The following is a 22,148-nucleotide window of genomic DNA, read 5'->3' on the forward strand; positions in this document are numbered from 1 at the left end:
AGTGACCTTGATACAGAGAGTTAACTTGTCCAAAGTCACACAGCTAGAAAGTGGAGAAGTAAGATTTGAACCTAGGAAGACTGGCTCCAGAGCTTAACCCACTGGCTATATTCTGTCTTCTGTCTTTATCTGTGTCTGTCTCAGTTTAATTTTGGTGTCACTTCAGACTTGTTTTTCTGACTTCTCTGGAATTTCTTGTTTCTCTATTGCACTTACTCGTTCTGTTCCTGAGAGACATACTAGACCCTTCTTCCTTCCTCCCTCCCTCCCTCCCTCCCTCCCTCCCTCCCTTCCTTCCTTATTTATGGCTGCCTTGGGCCTTCATTGTTGTGCACAGGCTCTCTCTAGTTGCCGTGAGTAGGGGCTACTCATTGTTGTGGTGCACGGGCTTCTCATTGTGGTGGCTTCTCTTGTTGCGGAGCACAGGCTCTAGGCACGTGGGCTTCAGTAGTTTTTTTTTTTTACATCTTTATTGGAGTATAATTGCTTTACAATCGTGTGTTAGTTTCTGCTTTATAATAAAGTGAATCAGTTATACATATGTTCCCATATCTCTTCTCTCTTGCGTCTCCCTCCCTCCCACCCTCCCTATCCCACCCCTCTAGGTGGTCACAAACCACCGAGCTGATCTCCCTGTGCTATGCGGCTGCTTCCCACTAGCTATCTATTTCACGTTTGGTAGTGTATATATGTCCATGCCACTCTCTCACTTTGTCACAGCTTACCCTTCCCCCTCCCCATATCCTCAAGTCCATTCTCTAGTAGGTCTGTGTCTTTATTCCTGTCTTACCCCTAGGTTCTTCATGACATTTTTTTTTCTTAAATTCCATATATATGTGTTAGCATAAGGTATTTGTCTTTCTCTTTCTGACTTACTTCAGTAGTTTTGGCACACGGGCTTAGTTGCTCTGTGGCATGTGGGATCTTCCCGGACCAGGGATTGAACCCGTGTCCCCTGCATTGGCAGGCAGAGTCTTAACCACTGTGCCACCAGGGAAGCCCTAGACCCTTTTTTCTATCATCAATGTATTCAGAAACAAGAACTCAGGTCACGTATGACTTGTGTTCTGGACCCAACTCTGTTAAATTGAATATGTGAAAATGATACTAGAAGAAATAATATATGAGATTAGAGTTGACTCCAGACTAAGTACAATAAGTGGATTTTTTTTTTTGTCTTCAGGGTCCCTCAATGCTCGAAGCAGTGCAGAAGATCGATCTCCAGAAAATACTGGGTCGTCAGTAGCTGTGGATAACTTTCCAGAAGTAGACAAGGCCATGCTGATTGAGAGGATAGTAAGGCTGCAGAAGGCACATGCTCGGAAAAATGAAAAGATAGAATTTATGGAGGATCACATCAAACAATTGGTGGAAGAAATTAGGAAAAAAACAAAGTATGTATTATTATGGTACTGTAATGTGTGTTCAAAATACCATTATTCACATGGTAAAGTTATTGTGTTCAAAATTAGTCATATCAAGAGCTTTTCTTTCAAAAAATAGTTCTTAAAACTATAGTGACTCAGTTCCCAATCTTTTACTGATAACTTATTTATGTTCTAGGTTTTGGGACTACAGACATTAAAGAAAACACAGGTCTTTCCTTTAAGGTGATACAGAGTTCAGTAGACACTAATTTTTTAAGAGACTAAAATACCTTTGGACTTGAAAACAGATAGTACTCTACTTAGCTTTTTATTTTCAAGATGGTGGTTTTAAGAGATACTGGGGTTGTGGATTATCATTCCTGTTGGGCAGGACATAGTGAGTTATTATTGGGCATCTACTAAATATAGTAGATAAATATAAATATAAGGCACTGTGCCTGTGACTTAACAGTATCTCATTGATTTCTTAAAACTACCCAGGGAGAGAATGAGTCCTCTAGTTCAGGGGTCCCCAACTCCCGGCAATGCAGGCTCCCCATTGCTCGCATTGCTGCCTGATGTAGCCCACCCCACGCCCCAGGCCGTGGAAGAATTGCCTTCCACGAAACTGGTCCCTGGTGCCAGAAAGGTTGGGGACCACTGTGTCTAATTTGATAGGTTAATTAATTGGGGCTCAGGTCAAATTACTAAATGTTCCAGAGTCACCACTCATCCTGTAAGTGACAGACCGAGAGTTGGAAATCCAAACCCAGCTCTGACTGGCTCCAGAGCCTGTGCTGGGCCAAATTCCTCTCACAGATACCATATTCATTTAAGTAGTATTGTGGGTCTTTACCCATGACTTAAAAATTTTTATTTTGAAATAAGTTTAGACTTAGAGAAAAATTTGCCCATGACTTTTAAACGAAAAAGAGTAAAACACAGTTTTAAGTTTAATGACAGGAAAATAGAAAATATTAACTGAAACTGGAACAATAAATTGCTCACATATTTTGATTTAAAGTAATAAGGAAAAAATAGAAAAGCAATGTTTATGTATCTTTAATCTAAATACCATGTTAGAACAAAAATGGGATTGTTTAAGAAACCATCTGAATAAGGAAAACCCCTTTATTTTCTAATATAGTTCTGTTATTAACTAATAGATAATTACTTTATGCTAATCATCTTTAAGCTTATGATTAGTTGACTCTTGCAAATTACAGTGTTTGTAATTCTGCAAGGCCATAACTGATAGTGTCGTTTTATTTTGCAGAATAATTCAGAGTTACGTTTTACGAGAAGAATCAGGCACACTTTCTTCAGAGGCATCTGATTTTAACAAAGTCCATTTAAGTAGACGGGGTGGCATCATGGCATCTTTATACACATCCCATCCAGCTGATAGTGGATTAACATTGGAACTCTCTTTGGAGATCAACCGAAAACTACAGGCTGTTTTGGAGGATACGTTATTGAAAAATATTACTTTGAAGGTATTTGTATTTCTCATTCACTTACCAACCAATAAACATGACAAAAATGGTGCCTCTTTCATAGTTCAATCCAACACATGGATGGACTATTTCTGTAATGCAGGGTAGCCGTTTTTTCCATATATAAAATTTTGTGTTTTTCTCTTTTTGAAAAGTACAATTTTTTAAATTAGCAGGAAAGAAAGAAATAGCAAAAAAATCAGTTTAGCTGTTGGATAGACGCTAAGATGAGTCATTTACCGAGTAATTTACTTTGCAATGGGTGGCCTTTGACATATATTACAATTAGTTATAATTGATTACTGAGACTTTAAGATTGAGGCATTTATTTTCTAATGTATTCCAGCTTTATTTTATTTTTTGCAGCTGTTATCTGACCCAGCTATTCTATCTGTGCTGTTTGGGCCTTGATGGTTAGTAATGGATTTAAAAAATAATTTTTTTAATCTGGTAATATTTTTAGGCACTAAAATTTGCTATAGCTTCAGTAAAAAGAGTTTCTGACTCTGAAGTGTACAGGATTACTTTACTGAAAACAGCCGTGTGCCTAGTTTATCTTGCATGGCATTTAAGACTGTCACTGTTTCAGTTCAGAATTTAGGCAAAAATAGTTCAAACTGAATCTTTTTACTTATTATACTTAGTAGTTCTGTTTTCTTTTCCCTCTTTTTCCAATTGTTAAAGGAAAATCTGCAAACACTTGGAACAGAAATAGAACGTCTTATTAAACACCAGCACGACCTAGAACAGAGGACGAAGAAAACCTAACACAAAGTTCTTCCTCAGTAAACAGACAAAAGCTACACAAGGAGCAGGTGCCATTGCCCAGTATTGTTGGAAACTTTTCCCTGCTTTGTGTGTTAGCCAGTAAAAAATTTGTTTTGCTTCATCTGTATAAAAAAGTACCTTTTTACAATACAAGTGCATTGCTGTGTATACTGTAAGAATGTAAGCTTTGATGAAACTTGTTTTTGTGTGGTGACAGCCTGTCATTGAATCAGAACAACTTATTTAATTTGCTGATAGTCATATGAAGTGCTGAACATTATGACAAGGGCTTTTGAAAACCCCTTCTCCATATTTCTTCCCTTTAAAATATATAATCTCAAAAATGATTTCACTTTTTAAAATTATGCATGAAAGGACAGGTGTTAATCATTCAGTAATATGCTATTTCTCCAACATGAAGAAAACTAAAGAAGTGATAAAAACTTGTTTTGACATTCTAATATAACATTTGCTTGTGTGTTAGGGATGCCAATGAGTTCTTAAACCATTTGATTTTAATGGAAGCTAATAGGAAAGCTAGCTTTTGGTAACTAGCAATGATCAGGCATTGTATGCCCCTGTCAGGTTTCCTTATTTGTGCTAGGTACATTTTTTTCAGATTCGAATTGAGTTAATAGTTGAGTTTTTTAAATCTCCAGTTACATAAAATATGATTTTAAATAATCTGCTCATTTAGAGAATTCCTGTGGACTTCAGTTATATTTTAAAATGTGAAATGGATTAGTCTCATTAGAACAGAGAGATGAATAATGAATTCTTTGAAACTGAAGTACTTTAGTTTTACTGACATCAAGTATAAAGATAAATTTAAGATATTTATAAAGAACCAGTTCCCAAGAAAATCCAACATATGGCACTGTTAACCATTTTATCTGTGCACCATTCTTTACTATTGGTATAATTATATATTATAGTGGGGTGATCTTACAGTCCCCAGATATGATATGTTTGGTATATTTATTTAAAATACAAAATAATTACATCTCCGTAACCAAAGGAATTTTAGAACCAAATTTATGTATCCTGTTGGAGTTTTACAATATTTATGATGTACACTTAAATGTTGACAGTCATAGTATCAGTATTTCTGTCATTGAATTTTTTTCTCACCTCTTGTAATTTCTCACTTATTTTAATTTTTGTGTGTGGTTTTTCACATTTCATTATATTCAGATAATTTCTATAGTAGATACCTTGGCACATACACAGATGTTGCAGCAAGCCTCATTTCGTTTTGGATTTTCGCCAACTTCTTTCTCCCCTTAACAGAAGTAAGCTTTGCGGTGGATTAAAAGCCTTTAAAGAATTGTGTGGCAGGGCTTCCCTGGTGGCGCAGTGGTTGAGAGTCCGCCTGCCGAAGCAGGGAACACGGGTTCGTCCCCCGGTCCGGGAGGATCCCACGTGCCGCGGAGCAGCTGGGCCCGTGAGCCATGGCCGCTGGGCCTGCGCGTCCGGAGCCTGTGTTCCGCAATGGGAGAGGCCACAACAGTGAGAGGCCCACGTAGCGCAAAAAAAGAAACAAAAAAACAAGAATTGTGTGGCTTTAAAAGTTGGGCTGGGCTTATGGTGGCAATTTCCCTTTAATGTGTTTCAACTTTTTTTTTTAAATGAACATTGCTTAAAAAGATTAGTTACTAAGGATTAGATAATTCAATGTAGCATTTTTTCTGTCTATTGAGTTATATGTTGTCATCTAAAAACAAAATCTTTTCACTTCAGAATGGAAATACAAGTTCAGAAACATTTTATATTTAAAATAGCTATAAAACGTTTAGCCTTACCATAACGTATCTTGTTCTTTTTACTAGTAATAATTTATCAAAATAAAGAAATAAGAGGGTAAGTGCAATCACATCTGAATTATTTTCCTAGTTGTTTTTGACAATACTGTCGATACTCCCAAAGACTATTTAGAGTAGTCAACATAACTAAATTTATATAGCTTCTTATGTGATATAGATTCATACACTACAGTATTTGTTTTTTTCCTCCCAAGACACAAAATATATTAATGGAGACCAAATAGTGGTCAGAACCATAGTATTCTATGTCTATACACCTTAAAAATATATATACATTTTTTTGCATACATATATTACATATGAAAATGAAACATTCCAATATTAACATTTGTGCCAGCATTCACTCAGAGAAGTTTAATGGTTAAACAATTTTAGAAGAATGTAATTATAAACCATATTTTGACTTATTATTACTTTTCCCACCCATAAATGTATGGAACTGTGGAAAACTTGAAGAAAATGCTTTATTTTCCTTTTGCTCCTTAGTTTCTACTATATCCTTTTGTATATGGATCAGGACTGAGCAAAATGTGTACAAAAATGTGCATTTATCAGCTCCCTCTCTCTAAACTGATTCACAGACAGATTCTGATGTAAACATTTAGAGGACCTTCTACCCTTACTGTACTGAATATATGGAGAGAAGAATGGGGTGTCTAGAAAAGGAAAATGGTCCAGATAAACTTGAGATCTAGGAGAAATTTTGTTTTATGTGTTTATTATTAATTGAACACATCAAATGCTGTTTTTGTTAGCAGTATTTTGGTTTCTTTGAGCAGGAAATGATTTTTTTGTGTGTGTATATATATGTATACACTTCGCTAGGTTCACTTTTAAAGTGCATACTTGCTGTGACTCCCTTTTTCCCATACCACTTCAAACGTTAGCCTGATAAGTTTTAAGGATTGAAAATGGTGGGTTTGGGCAGAAGAATGAGTTTAAACTTTAGTGTTGTTTTTTTTTTTTAAACTTTCTATCCATAACCATTTAAAGCAGATTATCTTGAAATTAAATTTTGTCAGGCTACCAACATGTTATTTATTCATGTAATAAACATAGTTATTAGAAACCTCTTATTGCCAGGCACCATACAGGGTATCATCATTATACTGGTAGACAGACCAGACAGGGCAATTCCTGTCCTTACGGAGCTTATGGTCTAGTGAAAACAGCTGGGAGGCAGTAGGAGCGGCTCTTTAAGCCTCTGCAGCTCACAACCAGCCCCTGTTGGAAGAGGGTTAATTCACTTGTGCAAGTAGGTGACCCAGAAGTCTCACTCTGGCGTGAAGCTGTGGGAAATGAATCCTTGCTGAGGTACGCTGAGAGCAGATTGCTGTTTTCATGGTGGTTCTGCACATTCCTAACTTTTTCACAGCTTGATGTTTATTCTTTAAGAAGAAGGAAAAAAATCCAAAGACTATAAAGTGGTATTTGATTTTTGCCATTTTAGTAAATTATTAATGTCTACTTGATGCTTATAAAGATGAATCTAATCACATTGTCATGCATATTACCAAACTTTGTTTTGCAGTATACTCTAAAGACTTTTACATATAATTTTAGACCAAGATTTACCAGTAGAAGGAAAAAAGCACTAGAAACCATTAATATTGTAAATGTTATATATGCTACCGTGGTGAAAATATTTTTATCAATCATGTTATTCCATATCATTAATTTGCCTTATGGATGCTGAGTCCAGTGGTCTATCTTCCAGTAACCTTTTTAAAACAAAACAATTCTTTTTTGACACTAAGATTGTTAATTTTTAACACCAGTTGGTGGCACTAGAAACCTGAAAATTTTCAAGGCTGAACAAGAGAAGATAATCCAAACAAAGAATTTTCAGGAAAATAAATGAAAAATATAATTGTATATTAAAGATGTATTTTTCTTCTGGAATGAAATTCTTTTTTAAAATGCATATGGCTGTCCATTTTGACTATGATGAAACTTGTTTACCTTCCAAAGTTCATATATATATATGTGTGTGCATTGTACAGATAATCTTTAGTTTGATTATACTGTTCATTTTGTAAATATGTTTCTGTATAAAATGAAGCTTTTCAAGAGAATTTTATGTATATATTGTACTTATTAAATAGGTAATGCCTATTTACCAAGTTGTATTTTACTGGCATCTTTGTTTATTTATTTACGCACACCACTTGCTAACAGACTGATTCTCCAGACTTGGCAAAACCTGATACAGATTGCTTGAATTTTCTTTTTTAAAACCAGATTGAGAATGTTTGCTTTCCATTTTTGTCTTTACTGATTACCATTAAAAGTCAGTGAACAATAGTAAGCAAACTGAATGCCACATTGTATTTTAAATTTTTGTTTAAATTATTGATAGCAAAATTCAGCCTTTTATAAAAGGCCTTTTATACATGCCTATGTGAAAATTTCTCATTGAACTTGACAAGCCAGTAATAAATTCAGATTTTCCACAAAATTATGGAACTTACTTGCCCGAATTATCCAGCTTTAACAATAAAGATCTAATACGTTCAATAAAAATATATTGAAATGGCATTAATTTCATGAAGGTAATGTGTATGGTGGATATTTCACATCACAATGTGTTGTTTTCCATTTCTCTTAACAGTTCAAGTACACAGATTATGCAACGTTCCTTAAAGAGTTTACTATTGGAAAGAATCCCCTGAAATCAGGATCCTTGGAATAAAGGTAAAAGTGATAGAATAGAGGAAGCTTTCCTGACATCCTTAATAGTCTGCGTTCAGCAACTTGTAGATTTGTTTGCAAGAGAAAGGAATATATGAAAGAAGAGGGTGAGTTATTGGAAGAGTATTGGCTTACGGTTCTTCAGTGTGACCCACAGTCGTAAAAGACCGTTCCAACAAACTTAAATCCAAGTCTGTTTTTTCTTAATAAAGTCTGCTTCAATCAATGAGTGTAGAATGAATGCACACTTCTTCAGGACCAGCAACTGGGGAGGATGCCTCTGGCTGACCAATGCTAATGCTCTTTTAATGATTCTGAGAACAGTGTGACTAGACTTGATGTCCCTGCCCCTGCAGAGATGCACCATTAATTCCTAAGTTACATTTAAGAGACTTGATTCTTATTTTTTAAAAGAAGCATCCACTTAAGTAGTTTTCTATTTCTGAAGAATTTTCAGCCTTTAAATTGTCCAAAGGCCATGCTTCTTGCCAGTCAGACTTGCCAGTCTGCCCCCTAATTGTACTTCAAAAAAAAGGATAGGATGTTAGACCTGAGAGGAAAATCTCTACCATTTAACCCAGTGTAAAAAGAGTTCTATTGAAAGTTTAGGATTCACTGAAATAAGAAAACTTAGCTTGTTGAGAGTCAACTTCTAGTTACATTTACTTGGGAACTATATTAAATACTAGAATGGCTTTCCACATCATCCATTTCACTGTGTAGTTTTTGCTTTTAATGACTAATTAAAGGCCCAGGGACAGGAAATTGTGTGTATGTGTTTTCAGCATCCTTATGCTTTACTTTTCCCAAGAAATAGCAGTTAAACCTGCCACAGTAGCTATTGTTTCTTTGGCAGTTTCTTCTTTATGAAGTCTGACCAGGGAAGATACCCCCAAATGCCCACTACCTCTGATGCCCTTGATCTAGTCTGCCTGCCCACATGAAACACTTTCAGCTCTATTCCCACCGGAGCCCCCATAGATCCCATCTCCCCCCAAAAAACAGGTCCCTAGGAGTCCATGCTAAAGGAGGCTGTTGCTTTGGGCTCTGAACTGGCTTCTTCCTGGATTTTGTGTTTTGTTTTGGGGTTAATTTGGGGCAAGCCTGGAGGGATTGGAGGGAGACCCTGCTGGGACTTGCCGGCCAAAAAGTCTGTTCCTGGCTTTCCTAATTGAAATTCAGAACCCACTTTCTTATAGAAATCATATTTTCAAACAGTGACTGACTAAGTCTTATCAAAATTTATGAGTAAAAAGGCTTTGTGTGCTTGCCTGTAACATTTATTACCTTTTTTCTTTATGTGGTTAAATGCCTTCTAAGCTCCAAGGCACCAACTTTCAAAAAAAGTTAAAGCAGAGGCTTGGAAGCATAACTTCATGGCAGAATGGTGCTCCACATGCTCAAGCCCCAGGTGCCTTCTGAGATTGGATGATCCAATATCACAGTCTCACAAAGGTGTTGTGAAGTTTAAGCAGTCTGAGTAACTTGTTTGCAAAGTGCATACTCTGAAGCACAAACGTTGCTGGTGGTTTTTAAAGATCGCACTCTACCTGCAGGCATGACGTCGTTCCATTTCAGTAACAGCTTTGGGATAAAGCGGAAGAGGACCTTTCCTTTTGTCTTTGCCCACACTCACTGCCTCCCCCATCACACAATTTATCACACCCAAAACAACAACCAGAACTCTACCTGTGCAGAGCTGGTTTGGCTGTCTCTGAGTTTCCAGCCTTCATCGATTCCTTCAGCATCCTGCTTGGATGGGCTTTTATTTACCAAGTCAGTCAAGTGAGGAAGAGATTAAAGGGAAAAGAGAAAGTTCAGCGACATTCCTTGTCACGTTCAGTTCCTTGTCAAATTACTATTTCGCTGGTGGAAGTGCTCCATGTCATAGACGGGCTTGCCTGTGCTGTAGACGATATACCGCAGGAGGCGAGACCCATGTAATGTGGCTGTTTAGAGAGAATGGTCCATGGTGATTCCTGATCTCACTTTGTACCTTTTTGAAATTATAAGTCGAACTAGAGATGTACCAGCTTATCATATGTGTATGTTTTTTTTTTTTTGAAGGAGGGGATTCCAGAGAGTTAAACACTGAAGTCCTAGTAGAAATTAACCTTGTGTGATTGTGTGTTGGGGGCATGGTGTAGGGGTGCAGGGTTAAAGGACTGTTTCAGTTTTTAAAAGAATGTATTCATATATTATGTAATTTAAAGTTGACTTCTATTAAAGCTTCCAGAAAAAGAAAAAAAGCCAGTCAATCCTAGGAAACAGAGTATACTGAAATGTTTTTCTAGATTAACCTCTGTCTTAAATGCTCATTAACAGGTAAATAGGTGTCATATTGTATTGCAGGCTGTGGAGATGAGAGGCAGAGACCTTAACAGGTTTGGGGGGATGGGTAGAGTTGGGGTAAGGACTAAGTTCAAGTAAAGGTGAGGTCTGCGGTGATGGCCTGAGGGCCATGGAGCTCATGGTCTGATACAGCTGGCTACATGATCCATCCCCCAATGAAGTTAAAAGGCCCTCTGATTGGTTCTGGACACTTGTCAGTATAAGAAAAGTAGCTACATATATGAACATGGTTTGTCCTGCGAGGTGCTCTAATGTGTTTTAGGAGTTTACCCAATGCTGTATTTACTTAACAGTAGCATTTAGAACCTAGTCTCTCTGGTCAGAAATAAATCAAATACAATGTACTGTATTGCTTTTGCATTTTAAGAACGTTTGTTTTCCCTTTGAAATGATAAGGAACACAGTTAAAGGACAAACATCACGGCAGGGGCAGGGAACAAATACTAATGAACTGCTTTGAGGGAGGCTCTGACAACCGTATGAGGTAGGAAACAGGTGCACAGTAGTTCTGAGGATCTTCTTGCTAGGGATTTGTTGAGGTGGAATTTGAACACGGTTTGGGGGTGCCTTTCACTATCCTCTGCTGCCTCCCAAAAGTCAAAAGTACTAATACTTCAGTGAGTGGGTTGAAGTCATATTTAGATTCTTTTTCTTTGCACTAATATGGTTTAAACAAAAGACCAATAATCTATTAAAGAAGATGGATGTGCAAGTTTGTGTGATTTAGCAGACTCTTAGTTGGAGACTTGGTGCCCCTCTTTTCTTCCTCTTTCTGATTGTCTTTTGACTAAGCTCTTCCTCTAACTGCAATCAGAGAAGAACAGAAATAAAATCAGTCATTTTGTTCCCTTTTAAACTCAGTAGAGATTTGCCGGGGACTCACAGTTGATAGATGATATTATAATTTTCTTGACAGTCTGGGCAATGAATAGGTGTTCCTTAAGCTTCTGAATTACCTATGGGTATACCTTTTCATGCTGCCCTGTTGGTGACTGTAATGGAGCCTCCCTTTCCTGCCCCATCTCCATCTAAGGAACCGGAGAACGCTGAGGGCTGTGAAATGATCTGGACATGGACTTGGACAACCCTGCCCCGCCACTGATGGTAAAACCTTAAACACGTCACTTTACCACTTTGAGCTTCAGTTTTCTCACCTGTAAAATCGGGATGATAAAACCTATTTTTCTGAGGACTAAATAGGATACTGAATGTGGAAGAACTTTGTAAACTGCAAAGCTCTGAGATGTGGACATATAAGCTAAGTCTTTCAAAATAAAGGGCTAATTCCTGTTTTTTTTTAAAAAACTGTTATTCAAAATGTTGAAGGATGCATATATATGTGTATTATAAAAATTGTTGCTTTAATAGAATAACCTTTACAACAAAGTGAAAAAATACTGTTATATATACAACTATGTGTATATGTAAAGGAGAAGTTCTGATTGGATACATAGACTCAACAGTGGCTTCCCCTGAGGAGTGGTATACTTTCATATTTCACTTTAAATTCTTGTTTCCAAAACATTTTTCAATGAATATGTACTCTTTTTTGCTATAGTTGACTTTTTTTTTTGCGGTACGCGGGCCTCTCACTGTCGTGGCCTCTCCCATTGCAGAGCACAGGCTCCGGACGCGCAGGCTCAGTGGCCATGGCTCACGGGCCTAGCCACTCCGAGGCATGCGGGATCTTCCCGGCCCGGGGCACGAACCCGTGTCCGCTGCATCGGCAGGTGGACTCTCAACCACTGCGCCACCAGGGAAGCCCACTATAGTTGACTTTTAAAATTGTATGCTAAGAATCATATCACATGCTGGTACCGTAGGAGTGCATAGTAAGAGAAAGGGAGGAGTGAGGGGTGGAGATTATACACACACGCACACACACATAGTTACTATCTGGAAAGATCCTATTGTTCAGTTTCCTTATTCTCTTGAAAAAGATTGAGTTTGGAAAGAGGTAGGAGAAGGTGATGTATTGCCAATGTTCATTTGAGCAGCATTCCCTGAGAAGGTCTATAATTCAATTCTTGCTTCAGACCTTTGTGCAACCTAGAGACACCTGCAGCCTGATGCCATTTCTGAAGGTGGGATGGCGGGTTCGGCGGCTGCATGATGAAAATAAGTAACGAGAAGAATGCAAGTTACTCATTTTCGAGCCAACCCCATCCTCTTGTGCACAGCCACTGAGGTGTCAGCAGGGGGAGTGTTTAGATGGCTGGAGCTTTAAAATTAATACTTGTTTGACATTGTCACATAGACTTTGTCCTGAGGGCCTGGTTCTAACTGTGAACATACTGTGAGTGTTTCACCCTTTTGTAGGAAGGAGGAAGGAAAGGGAAAAAAAGCACTATGGGGCTTAGAATTTTACTAATACCAGCCAAAGGGAGGTGTTCACATGACTTGCCTCCTGTAGCCTCTGGAGGTCAGGAGGTCTAACCCGGGTTCCAATTCCACCCACCCCCTAGCTAACACACAAGCACTGGTGGGCTGTTGAAGATAGGAAGGCAGACGGTTAGCTGGCACCTAACCACGTGCCACCCCTGCCACGTGGTTGTCGCTCATTTTCTTAGTTTAAGAAAGCTCCACTGTCAATATTTCCTTTAGGTTCTGTGGTGCTTTCAAAGCAATATAGATAACTCAAGCACTGCTCCTGACTCAATGTGTGTTTTGATAGAACTCAGGCTCTGTTTGCTGCCACTAAGACTCAGTCATTATGCTAAGCAAGATACACGTGTAAAATAAATTTTCCATCCTTTTCTAGAATTTCTGCCTGCTTTTGGATTAATTCGTTTGTATGATTCAATTATATCTCCAGTGCTGGCTTAGGAGTTAACCCTTTTTAAAAAAATGTCTTGGGGGCTTCCCTGGTGGCGCAGTGGTTGAGAGTCCGCCTGCCGATGCAGGGGACACGGGTTTGTGCCCCGGTCTGGGAGGATCCCACATGCTGCGGAGCGGCTGGGCCCATGAGCCATGGCCACTGAGCCTGCGCATCCGGAGCCTGTGCTCCAGCAATGGGAGAGGCCACAACAGTGAGAGACCCGCGTACTGTAGGAAAAAAAAAAAAAAAGTCTTGATGGTTGCCCTGGGGTTTACAAAATATCTTAAAAATATGAAATGCTTCACTTATTGGTGAGTCATCACTGTGCAGGGGCCATGTGGATCTCTGTGATGGGTGCAAATTTACAACAGGTGCTGCTGAAGCAAGCGCCTTTTCTAGATTTTCTTCTGCCTGCTTTAGAGTTGGATGATGAGAAGCAAAGACCACAGGGCTCTGTGGAACCGCAGGTCTGAGAGATGAAGGAAGGCTCGAGAGAGAGCATCTAGGCTCAAGTGACCAGACTTGCAGGTCCTACAGGCTAGTAAAATTTCAAAAACAAAATTTTGAGCTTGCAGACTTTTATTTTGCTAAGTGAGAATCAAAAAGAACTGCAGTTTATCACCATAATTTCATGAAAGACAGGATGTTTTAACACTTTTCAAAAAAGGCTGAAAGATTCCACTTTTCAACTGCATGAGTTTAGTTCTGCAAAACGCTCTGTTTTCTTCCTTCAGTGGAGCCTGGTATTTGAAAAACCACTGATTCACTTCAGTCGCTCATTATAAGATGAGGGAAAAGGCTCATGGGAGGAAGTGATCTGCCTGAGGTCACACCTCATCAGGCTTTTCTTTGCTCCAGAGGCACCGATGACCCTGATAGTGCCCGAAACAGTTAATACCAATACCTTATGGTTCTACAGGTCCTTGGAACCAAAGGAGTTAAGGAAGCTCTGAAGATGGAAGTTGTGTGGGTTATTGACTTCTTGCCTCTCAGGTCCAAATGCATTCCGAAATATCTGCCCAGTGATCAACAAGAGAATTCCTTTAACCATCTCTCCTTTAAAGTAAGCATGGTGTTAACCTTCCTCGGCAGAGAGCAGTAGAAGCAACTTACAGGAGGAAGAAGTTTCTGGAAGTTGCTGGCAGGGGCTGGGTGTCAGCCTTGTGCATGAGAGGACATCCAGTGGAGCCTGCCCCAGGCATCCCTCTGCAACTTTGCAGCACTTTATGGTAACCGTTCCATGGCCTTCTCAACATGGAAACCAAAGCCCCTGCATGGCTACACAAAGTTACATGTGGTCCAGAGAGTTACACACAAAATAGCCTGTGCAGGTCCACACCACTGGTTGCTGACCACCTGCTCCCCAGCTGGCACTCCTACCTATTGTTGGCCAAGCAGCTCCAGACCAGCTCCATCCTGGCCAAACCTGCTAACACCTCTGCTACCCAATGGGCTGAACCACACCTTCTCCAGCACAGTCTGAACCCCTTCCAAGTTTGTGCTTCCTTGGGTCCTCTCCCTCAGCCAAAGGTATCGTACAGAATTTCCTTATATCTTATAGTAACTCTTTATCACAGTAATTCTTTGTATTAAGCTTTTGTTTAGCATACTGTATTGTTTCTGTGTCCTGACGACCCAGACTGCTTCTGAAAGTGAGAGTGAAATACGTTGTATGACCTTCTGAAAAGGATCTCCTTTTTTAAGGCTGAATAATATCCCTTTGAATATATATACTACATTCTCTTTATCCATTTGTCTAGTGATGGATATTTAGGTTATTTCCATATCTTGGCTTTGTGAATAATGATGCAATGAACATGGGATGCCGATTTCATCTCCTTTGGATATATACTCAGAAATGGGATTGCTGGATTCTATGGTAGGTCTATTTTTAATTTTTTGAGGAACCTCCATACTGTTTTCCATAGTAGCTGCACCAACTTACATTCCCACCAACAGTGCACAAGTGTTCCCCTTCATCCAATCCTTGCTAGTACTTATCTTTTGTCCTTTTATTTTTTTTAATTTTTTTAAAAGATTTATTTATTATTTTATTTTTGGCTGCATCGGGTCTTGTGGCACCCGGGATCTTCGTTGAGTCATGCGGGATCTTTTTGTTGCGGCGTGTGGGCTCTTTGTTGTGGTCTACGGGCTTCTCTCTAGTTGTCATGTGTGGATTTTCTCTCTCTAGTTGTGGCTTGCAGGCTCCAGAGCACGTGGGCTCTGTAGTTTGCGGCATGCAGCTCTCTACTGAGGCATGTGAGCTCAGTAGTTGTGGCGCGAGGGCTTAGTTGGTCCGCAGCATGGGATCTTAGTTCCCTGACCAGGGATTAGCCCAGTCCCTGCACTGTAAAGTGGATTATTTACCACTGGACCACCAGGGAAGTCCCTTTTGTCCTTTGAATAAAAGCCATTCTAACAAGTGTGAGTTGATAGCTCATTGTGGTTTTGATTTGCATTTCCCTGATGATCAGTGATGTTCAGCACATTTTCATGTACCCGTTGGCCTTTTGCATGGCTTCTCAAAGCCCATGTTCTTTCAGCACACCTGGTTCCTAAAAATCTGGAGGAGGTACCTAACACACTACATATGCTTTAGCTAATAAACATTTCAGTTAGAAAAATAAGTCTGGAAATTGTTATAAATTACTGTAGAGGAAACTGGTGGTATTCAGAAGGCAGTGTGGCACCTCTGCAAGGACTCTGGAGTCCATTTATTCACCCATCAAACAAATATTTCCCCAGTGCCCATAAATGCCTGGCCTGATCTAGACACAGGGATAGTACAATGAAGGAGCAGGTTTTGTCTGCCGATGCATAGAGCTTACAAACTACTTGCGAGTAGGAGTGAGGAAGAAAGAGGGCAGAAAGTAAATAAGGGAAAAAGATGATTTCCAAATATGCAAAAATTTTGAATTCAGAGCTGGGTTCAGATTCTTAACATTGTAACTTTGGGTTTTGGACCTATATCTGCTCTCTCTGAGCCTCAGTTTTTATACCTGTAAGAACACTTACAACATACATTTGTTGTGAGGATGAAAGGGGTTTATTTTATAAAGCATATAACATGGGCCTTTTAGAATAAGTAATAAGGTGTTATTACTATGAAAAAATCTTACACATTTCTTGCAAAATATCCATAGAAATCTATGCACCTCTTTTTGTTCAGACTCTATTTCTAGGATCTGATTATTCAGCCCTATAGAGAGGAAATATTAGCTAAATTAATTACTGTGTATAAATCACTTATAATAGTGCCTGGCAAATACTAAGTACCATATATATTTATTAAATGAATAAATGAATAAATTCTACTCTGGATATAGTTCACTGAATCCTCTTCATATCATGAGATCCATCATATAATTTTCTGAACAATCTTATATTGATAATCATGCCCATCGTACTTCAATTCATTCAGCAAAATTTACAAAGCACATGTCCAGCGCTGTTTTAGGTGCTGAGAATACCAGCAGTAAACATTTTTAGTAAAGATTAAAATATTAGCAAAAAGCAAGTAACTTCAGATTAAGGGTAACTTCAAAATAGTTTGAGAAATTATTTCAAAATATTTTGCCCTGAAGAGAGGAGCTTTTTTCTTTTAAATTTAGTTGGCAAACTAGTTGTCATCCTATGTCAAGTGGAGTGCTTCCTTGAGCTGCTTTCAGTTGCTAATGGCGGTACCAAGAAACTGTGAGCTGTAAATACTCAGTGCTTTTCTACAATTTAAGTGGCACATAGTTGGAAGTGGGGATGAGGAAAAACGAGGACAGAATATAAATAAACTAACAAACAAGATGACAACACATTGGCTCCAGCCTGTGCTGCAGGGACCTACAGAGTGGTAAGAGACTCACCAGGGCCTGGTTAGCACATCCAAGCTCTTCTGGCAATCTCTCTGAGCATCATTTGGTCTCATAGTTTTCTCAGAACTGTGAGAGCCAATGATGAGAATTCAGGTAATTCCAGGAAGCAAGCAAGTTAATTGGAGACCTGTTTTGAGAGATTACGGCGGTGAGCAATTGCTGTGTCTCAAAGACACTGCAAGGAGTGGGGGTAAGATAGGACAAGGAGCATTTCATGGCTTTTTTTTTTTTTTAGAATTTTGGGAACACAAGAGCTTTAATTGTTCTGCTTTGTCTTTGTGGGAGAGGATTTGAATATTTATTTATTTATTTGGCTGCGCCGGGTCTTAGTTGTGGCGGCATGTGGGATCTTCGTTGTAGCATGCGGGCTCTTTAGTTGCGACATGCGGGATCTAGTTCCCTGACCAGGGATCGAACCTGGGCCCCCTGCATTGGCAGCATGGAGTCTTAACCACTGGACCACCAGGGAAGTGGTGGTCCTTCATGGCATTTTGAGAAGACACCTATTATATCAGGCAGAGCAAACAATGGTCGATTTAATGGATGCATCACACCAGGGCACATGGACTATTCTGAGATCAGAGTTTCAGTGGTATTGATTGTGGCCTCGAGCAGGTAAATTTTAATAAAATCAATAAATCTGACAACACTAGCAAACAAATGCCTCCCTGACAAGGACTGGGAGCAACTTCACACCTAACTTTTCTGGAATGCCTCCTCTCTGCCTGTGCTAATCCATTGCTGTATTAATTAAAATGGCAGATGCCTACTATAAACCAGGTACTGTTTTGTTAACTCGTTTGATTCTTGCAAAAAAATAAATTTTAGAGATGAATAAGCTAAGTAAGTTTAAGCAGCATGCTTGAGGTCACCTGGCTAGTAAGTAGCTGAGTCAACATCTGCACCCAGGCCAGCTGACTGTAGAGCTTTTGCTCTCAGCAAGGACACCAAATTCCTAGTCACCCGAATCCTCAGCTCTAGCATAGTCCAGCACCTAGAGAATGCACAATCACCACTTATCAAATAAGTGAATGAATTATAAATTATTCAGTGTTCTCTTAACTACTATTTACCTAAGCAGTTGCAAGACCAAATTATACAATGCCAAGGAAAAATGAACACAGGCATATAAACAATATCACAATAGATCTCTGTACCGGGTAATTCAGATTAATTTGTGCAGCCCAAGGTACAATTTGCTCTGCAGGTCATTGAAAAAGAATATACCATTCCTTGATTATTACAGTATACAAAAATGGCATGTATTTCTTGCTAGAGAAATGGTAGAGTCTCTAGGAAAGATTCTTGCTTTTTGCCGGTTTTTGCTCTAGCAGGATATGGGAGAAGGCATTGACTTCAACAAACACAAAGAGCTGTCCAGGCAGTGGACTGCCCTTTGGTATCCGGACACATTTTAGTTGAAAGGAAACAGAGCTTTGTCATTGCATTTTTTTTTAACTACATTTTAAAAAAATATATTTATTTATTTGGTTGTGCAGGGTCTTAGTTGCAGCAGGCGGGCTCTTTATTTGTGGCTCACCGGCTCCTTAGTTGTGGCATGCGAACTCTTAGTTGCGGCATGCATGTGGGATCTGGTTCCCTGACCAGGGATCGAACCTGGGCCCCCTGCTTTGGGAGCACGGAGTCTTCTCCACTGCGCCACCAGGGAAGACCCTGTCATTACATTTTAATGGGTAATGGAAAGCAATATTGTATTAGGACCGCTTCAAATTATATTTTAAAACATATCTTCTATTTACAAATATATTTTTATATTTTAAAAATATTTGTTTTCTGTACTGAAAAGCTCCTTTGGCAGACATTTTGCTAACAATCCAACAATATATTAAAAATTTTTTGCATTAACTACTTTGTTTGATTGATTTGCCAACAGCCAAGGTAAAAGCTCTTTGAGCTTCAACGTTTATTGGATGGGAAAGGATTACAACATGTAAAATTCCATCACATATTGTAAAATAAAGATATGGCCCAGATAGACCCAAGATTTCAAGGCCAAGTACAGTTAGTTTGCCAGTCGCTGACTTATTGACATTTCTTATTCTGATCTAATTAATCGACATGAATCAAACGTCTGTTGTAAAAGATATGGAGAAGATAGAGATATTCAAGTAGAGAGCTATAGAATTAATCATATGGGTGCAATCAATTACTGTTTGTACATCATTATTAAAAAGGAAAATTGAAAAAAAAAACTTTAAGCAACCTCAAATGACATGAGTATAAGTTTTTGTGGAGTATGTTCCCTTTAATATTATTAATTTTGACCATTCTCATTACTCTATCCTCAGCAGAATGTCCTTTCTCTGAATGAAAACTAATTTTAAATGATTTAGGAGCACCCTGAGGTGACAAGAACATCTAACAGATTGAGCAACACTCGGCCTTAAAACCTCAAGTGGCTTTAAAAATTGAAAGGCACAGAACTGAATGATTTTATTCATGTCAAAGCACTAAAAGACCATGTTATGTTTGCCTGAAAATGTGTAAATTGGAGTATTTTTTATGCTGTCACATTTTGCTTAAGATTTTAAATTTCAATGTTTATTTTACTTTTTAGCTTTGTTGAAAGAATGATTTTTAGCGATTAATAAAATTAGTTTCCCAATTCATGTGACTGCATACGAGGGGCTCACGTGCCCGACTTTGGATCTGGGCTCATTTCACTCCTTCACACCATCTATAAGTTCTTCCTTTGGAATGGTTCTGGGAAATATTCACTGAGATTTGCTAGTTTGAAATATGCTACAGATCTTTCACATGTGTAATTCACTTCCAGGCCTCTGCTTCTGTGCTAAGAAGTCCTCGACATAATTTGACATGCAATGCCAGTATGACACCCACCTCCTGGAATAAGGCTGGGTTTATTTATGCTGAGAGACCTTATATTTGTGCGTAGTGATGAGCTTGGACTATTAATCAAGCAATTTGATCAGCTTGAAAAATTCGATAAGTTTCATACCATCAAAAAGTCCAGTAGTGGGGATATGATATGAACTTGAAGGAAGCTGTGGCAAAATAGCTAAAGAGTATACATTCTGGAATCTGGCCACCTGGGTCTGATCACTTGATGAAACCTTTTTGTGCTTCAGTTTCTTCGTAGGTACAATGATGATGAGAGTAGGTACCTTGCTTGTAGTATTGTCTTGAGATTCAAATGAAATAACAAGCCTATACCATCTACTCTTTCATGCAGTTTGAGCACTGAATAAAAACAAGCTGTTGTCATGGTAGAGAGTTCAGAACACCAGCACTGAACATGGCTCTTCCAGGCAAGGAAGAACAGTGCAAGGTCATAGATACCAGGCAAAAGACTGCAGTCATGCAAATTGGCATGATGTCATTAAAGGCTGGCCTCATCCTTAGAAAAGAATCTCCAAAGCAGTACATACAGTAGAGGCCAGCCAGGGAGTTACGGTGGAACTCCTTGTGTCTAGTGATAAAGAGAGCAAGGACTGTGTGTGTGTGTGTGTGTGTGTGTGTGTGTAGTTTTTGTGCTGTGGATCACATTGTTATGAAGGAAAAAGCTGTTACCTGCTACAAGTTCTTAGGCAAAGTGTCCCTGTAAAGTGGTCATCGCCCCACACACCATGATAGACCCGAAGTCAGTTTTCATTGATCTCTCTGGTGAACCTCAGGAAGGATGTTTTGAAAAGCGTTTGTGTAAAACATAAAGTTAATTCTTAAAAGTTTTGTAGATAATCCTCCCTGACATAGGTACTCCTAGAAGGTTCTGTGGGACTTACGTGTAGGCTCTAACTGCCACTAGGTGGCAGAGGAACGTTATGAAACCAGCCAATCATCACACACTAGGAAGCATGCATCTCCCTTTCTTTCTCATCACCTGGCGGGAGCCCAGTCTGCAGGATCCTGAGAGATCTTTCCTGTAACTTGGGCTTTTAGTCCCCGTCTTTGCGTATACTCAGCCCCCAGACAAGTCTGTGACCCTGGATGGCTGGTACTAGCATAACCTAGTGTGTGATTCTACTGTTGCCCAAATCCCTAAACAGAAAATATCAAAAGCTTTCCAACCTTTGAAGAATTTTCAAGTCTCCTAGAGCTGCACATTTGGAAGAAAGGCAACATTCCTGCAGCACTTTGCAGATGTTTGTTAGAGAGAATGAGCCCAATGCGCTGCAGAGCCGTCGCGTTTCCGGCTGGCAGATCCACTTCTCAAACTGCCCACTCCCAGGAGGGGCCAACAACACTACTGTTATCTAAATCTTTAACTTCTTAATCTAGTTTCTAACACTCCAAAATTTGGGAGGCTAATTTGGATTAAACTTGAGCAACTTAATCAATGGGTCTTACTTTTCTTTCTTTCCCTTTCTTTCTTTCTCTCTTTCTCTCTTTCTCTCTTTCTTTCTCCCTTTCTTCCTTCCTTCCTTCCTTCCTTCCTTCCTTCCTTTCTTTCTTTCTTTCTTTCTTTCTTTCTTTCTTTCTTTCTTTCTTTCTTTCTTTCTTTCTTCCTTTCTTCTAGAAAGCACTATTTTTATTTCTGAGCTCTGTCTCAGCTATCTCCTATCTGGAGAGAGTTTAGGATGGGATTGATCAAGCAGCATTGCAAGCAGAGAGGAAATGCCCTCCTGGAAAAAAGAGCTGCTTTAATGTCATATCACCACCACATGAAGAAGAAATCCAGCAAGCTCTGCTTTATGACTCTGAATTTTATTACATTCGCTATAGATTGCTAAAAGTAACAAAACTTTCTCCTGTCGTTTATAACCATCCAATTAATTGTTCCAATTTCTGGAGAAAAACTAAAGGTAGCTAATGGAGGCCCTTGGTTTAAGAATCAAGTCCTCCTCTTCTATTTCCACATGACAGATGTGACTGAGGAATGGAACAGGGCCGGCTGAGATGACAGCAGGGCATGCAATTCATATAAAAAGGATGAGGACCTTACAGTCTGAAAAGACACCTTATCGAGGTGACAGGAAGCTGGGTTC

General features: G+C 39.1%; 1 protein-coding gene and 2 non-coding genes across 3 annotated transcripts in view; 1 reads left to right on the plus strand and 2 right to left on the minus strand.

Annotated features, from left to right (window-relative positions):
- The window catches only part of CCDC186 (coiled-coil domain containing 186), a 54,832-nt gene extending 40,540 nt beyond the window's left edge, over positions 1-14,292 (plus strand). Inside the window, exons 14-17 of the mRNA XM_060034023.1 lie at positions 1,184-1,394; positions 2,644-2,863; positions 3,548-8,148; positions 14,235-14,292. Of these exons, the coding sequence (XP_059890006.1) occupies positions 1,184-1,394; positions 2,644-2,863; positions 3,548-3,631 (515 nt within the window). The 3' untranslated portion in view covers positions 3,632-8,148; positions 14,235-14,292. The remainder of the gene's footprint in view (positions 1-1,183; positions 1,395-2,643; positions 2,864-3,547; positions 8,149-14,234) is intronic.
- Positions 13,601-13,705, minus strand: LOC132440108 (U6 spliceosomal RNA). Its single transcript, XR_009522515.1, has one exon. It is a non-coding gene; the product is annotated as a U6 spliceosomal RNA (small nuclear RNA).
- A 3,285-nt stretch (positions 14,293-17,577) lies between the features above and the next one.
- TRNAW-CCA (transfer RNA tryptophan (anticodon CCA)) lies at positions 17,578-17,650 on the minus strand. The gene has a single exon. It is a non-coding gene; the product is annotated as a tRNA-Trp (tRNA).
- Positions 17,651-22,148: the final 4,498 nt, after the last annotated feature.

Source organism: Delphinus delphis, chromosome 16, assembly GCF_949987515.2.
Source record: "Delphinus delphis chromosome 16, mDelDel1.2, whole genome shotgun sequence".
NCBI classification, from domain to species: domain Eukaryota; kingdom Metazoa; phylum Chordata; class Mammalia; order Artiodactyla; family Delphinidae; genus Delphinus; species Delphinus delphis.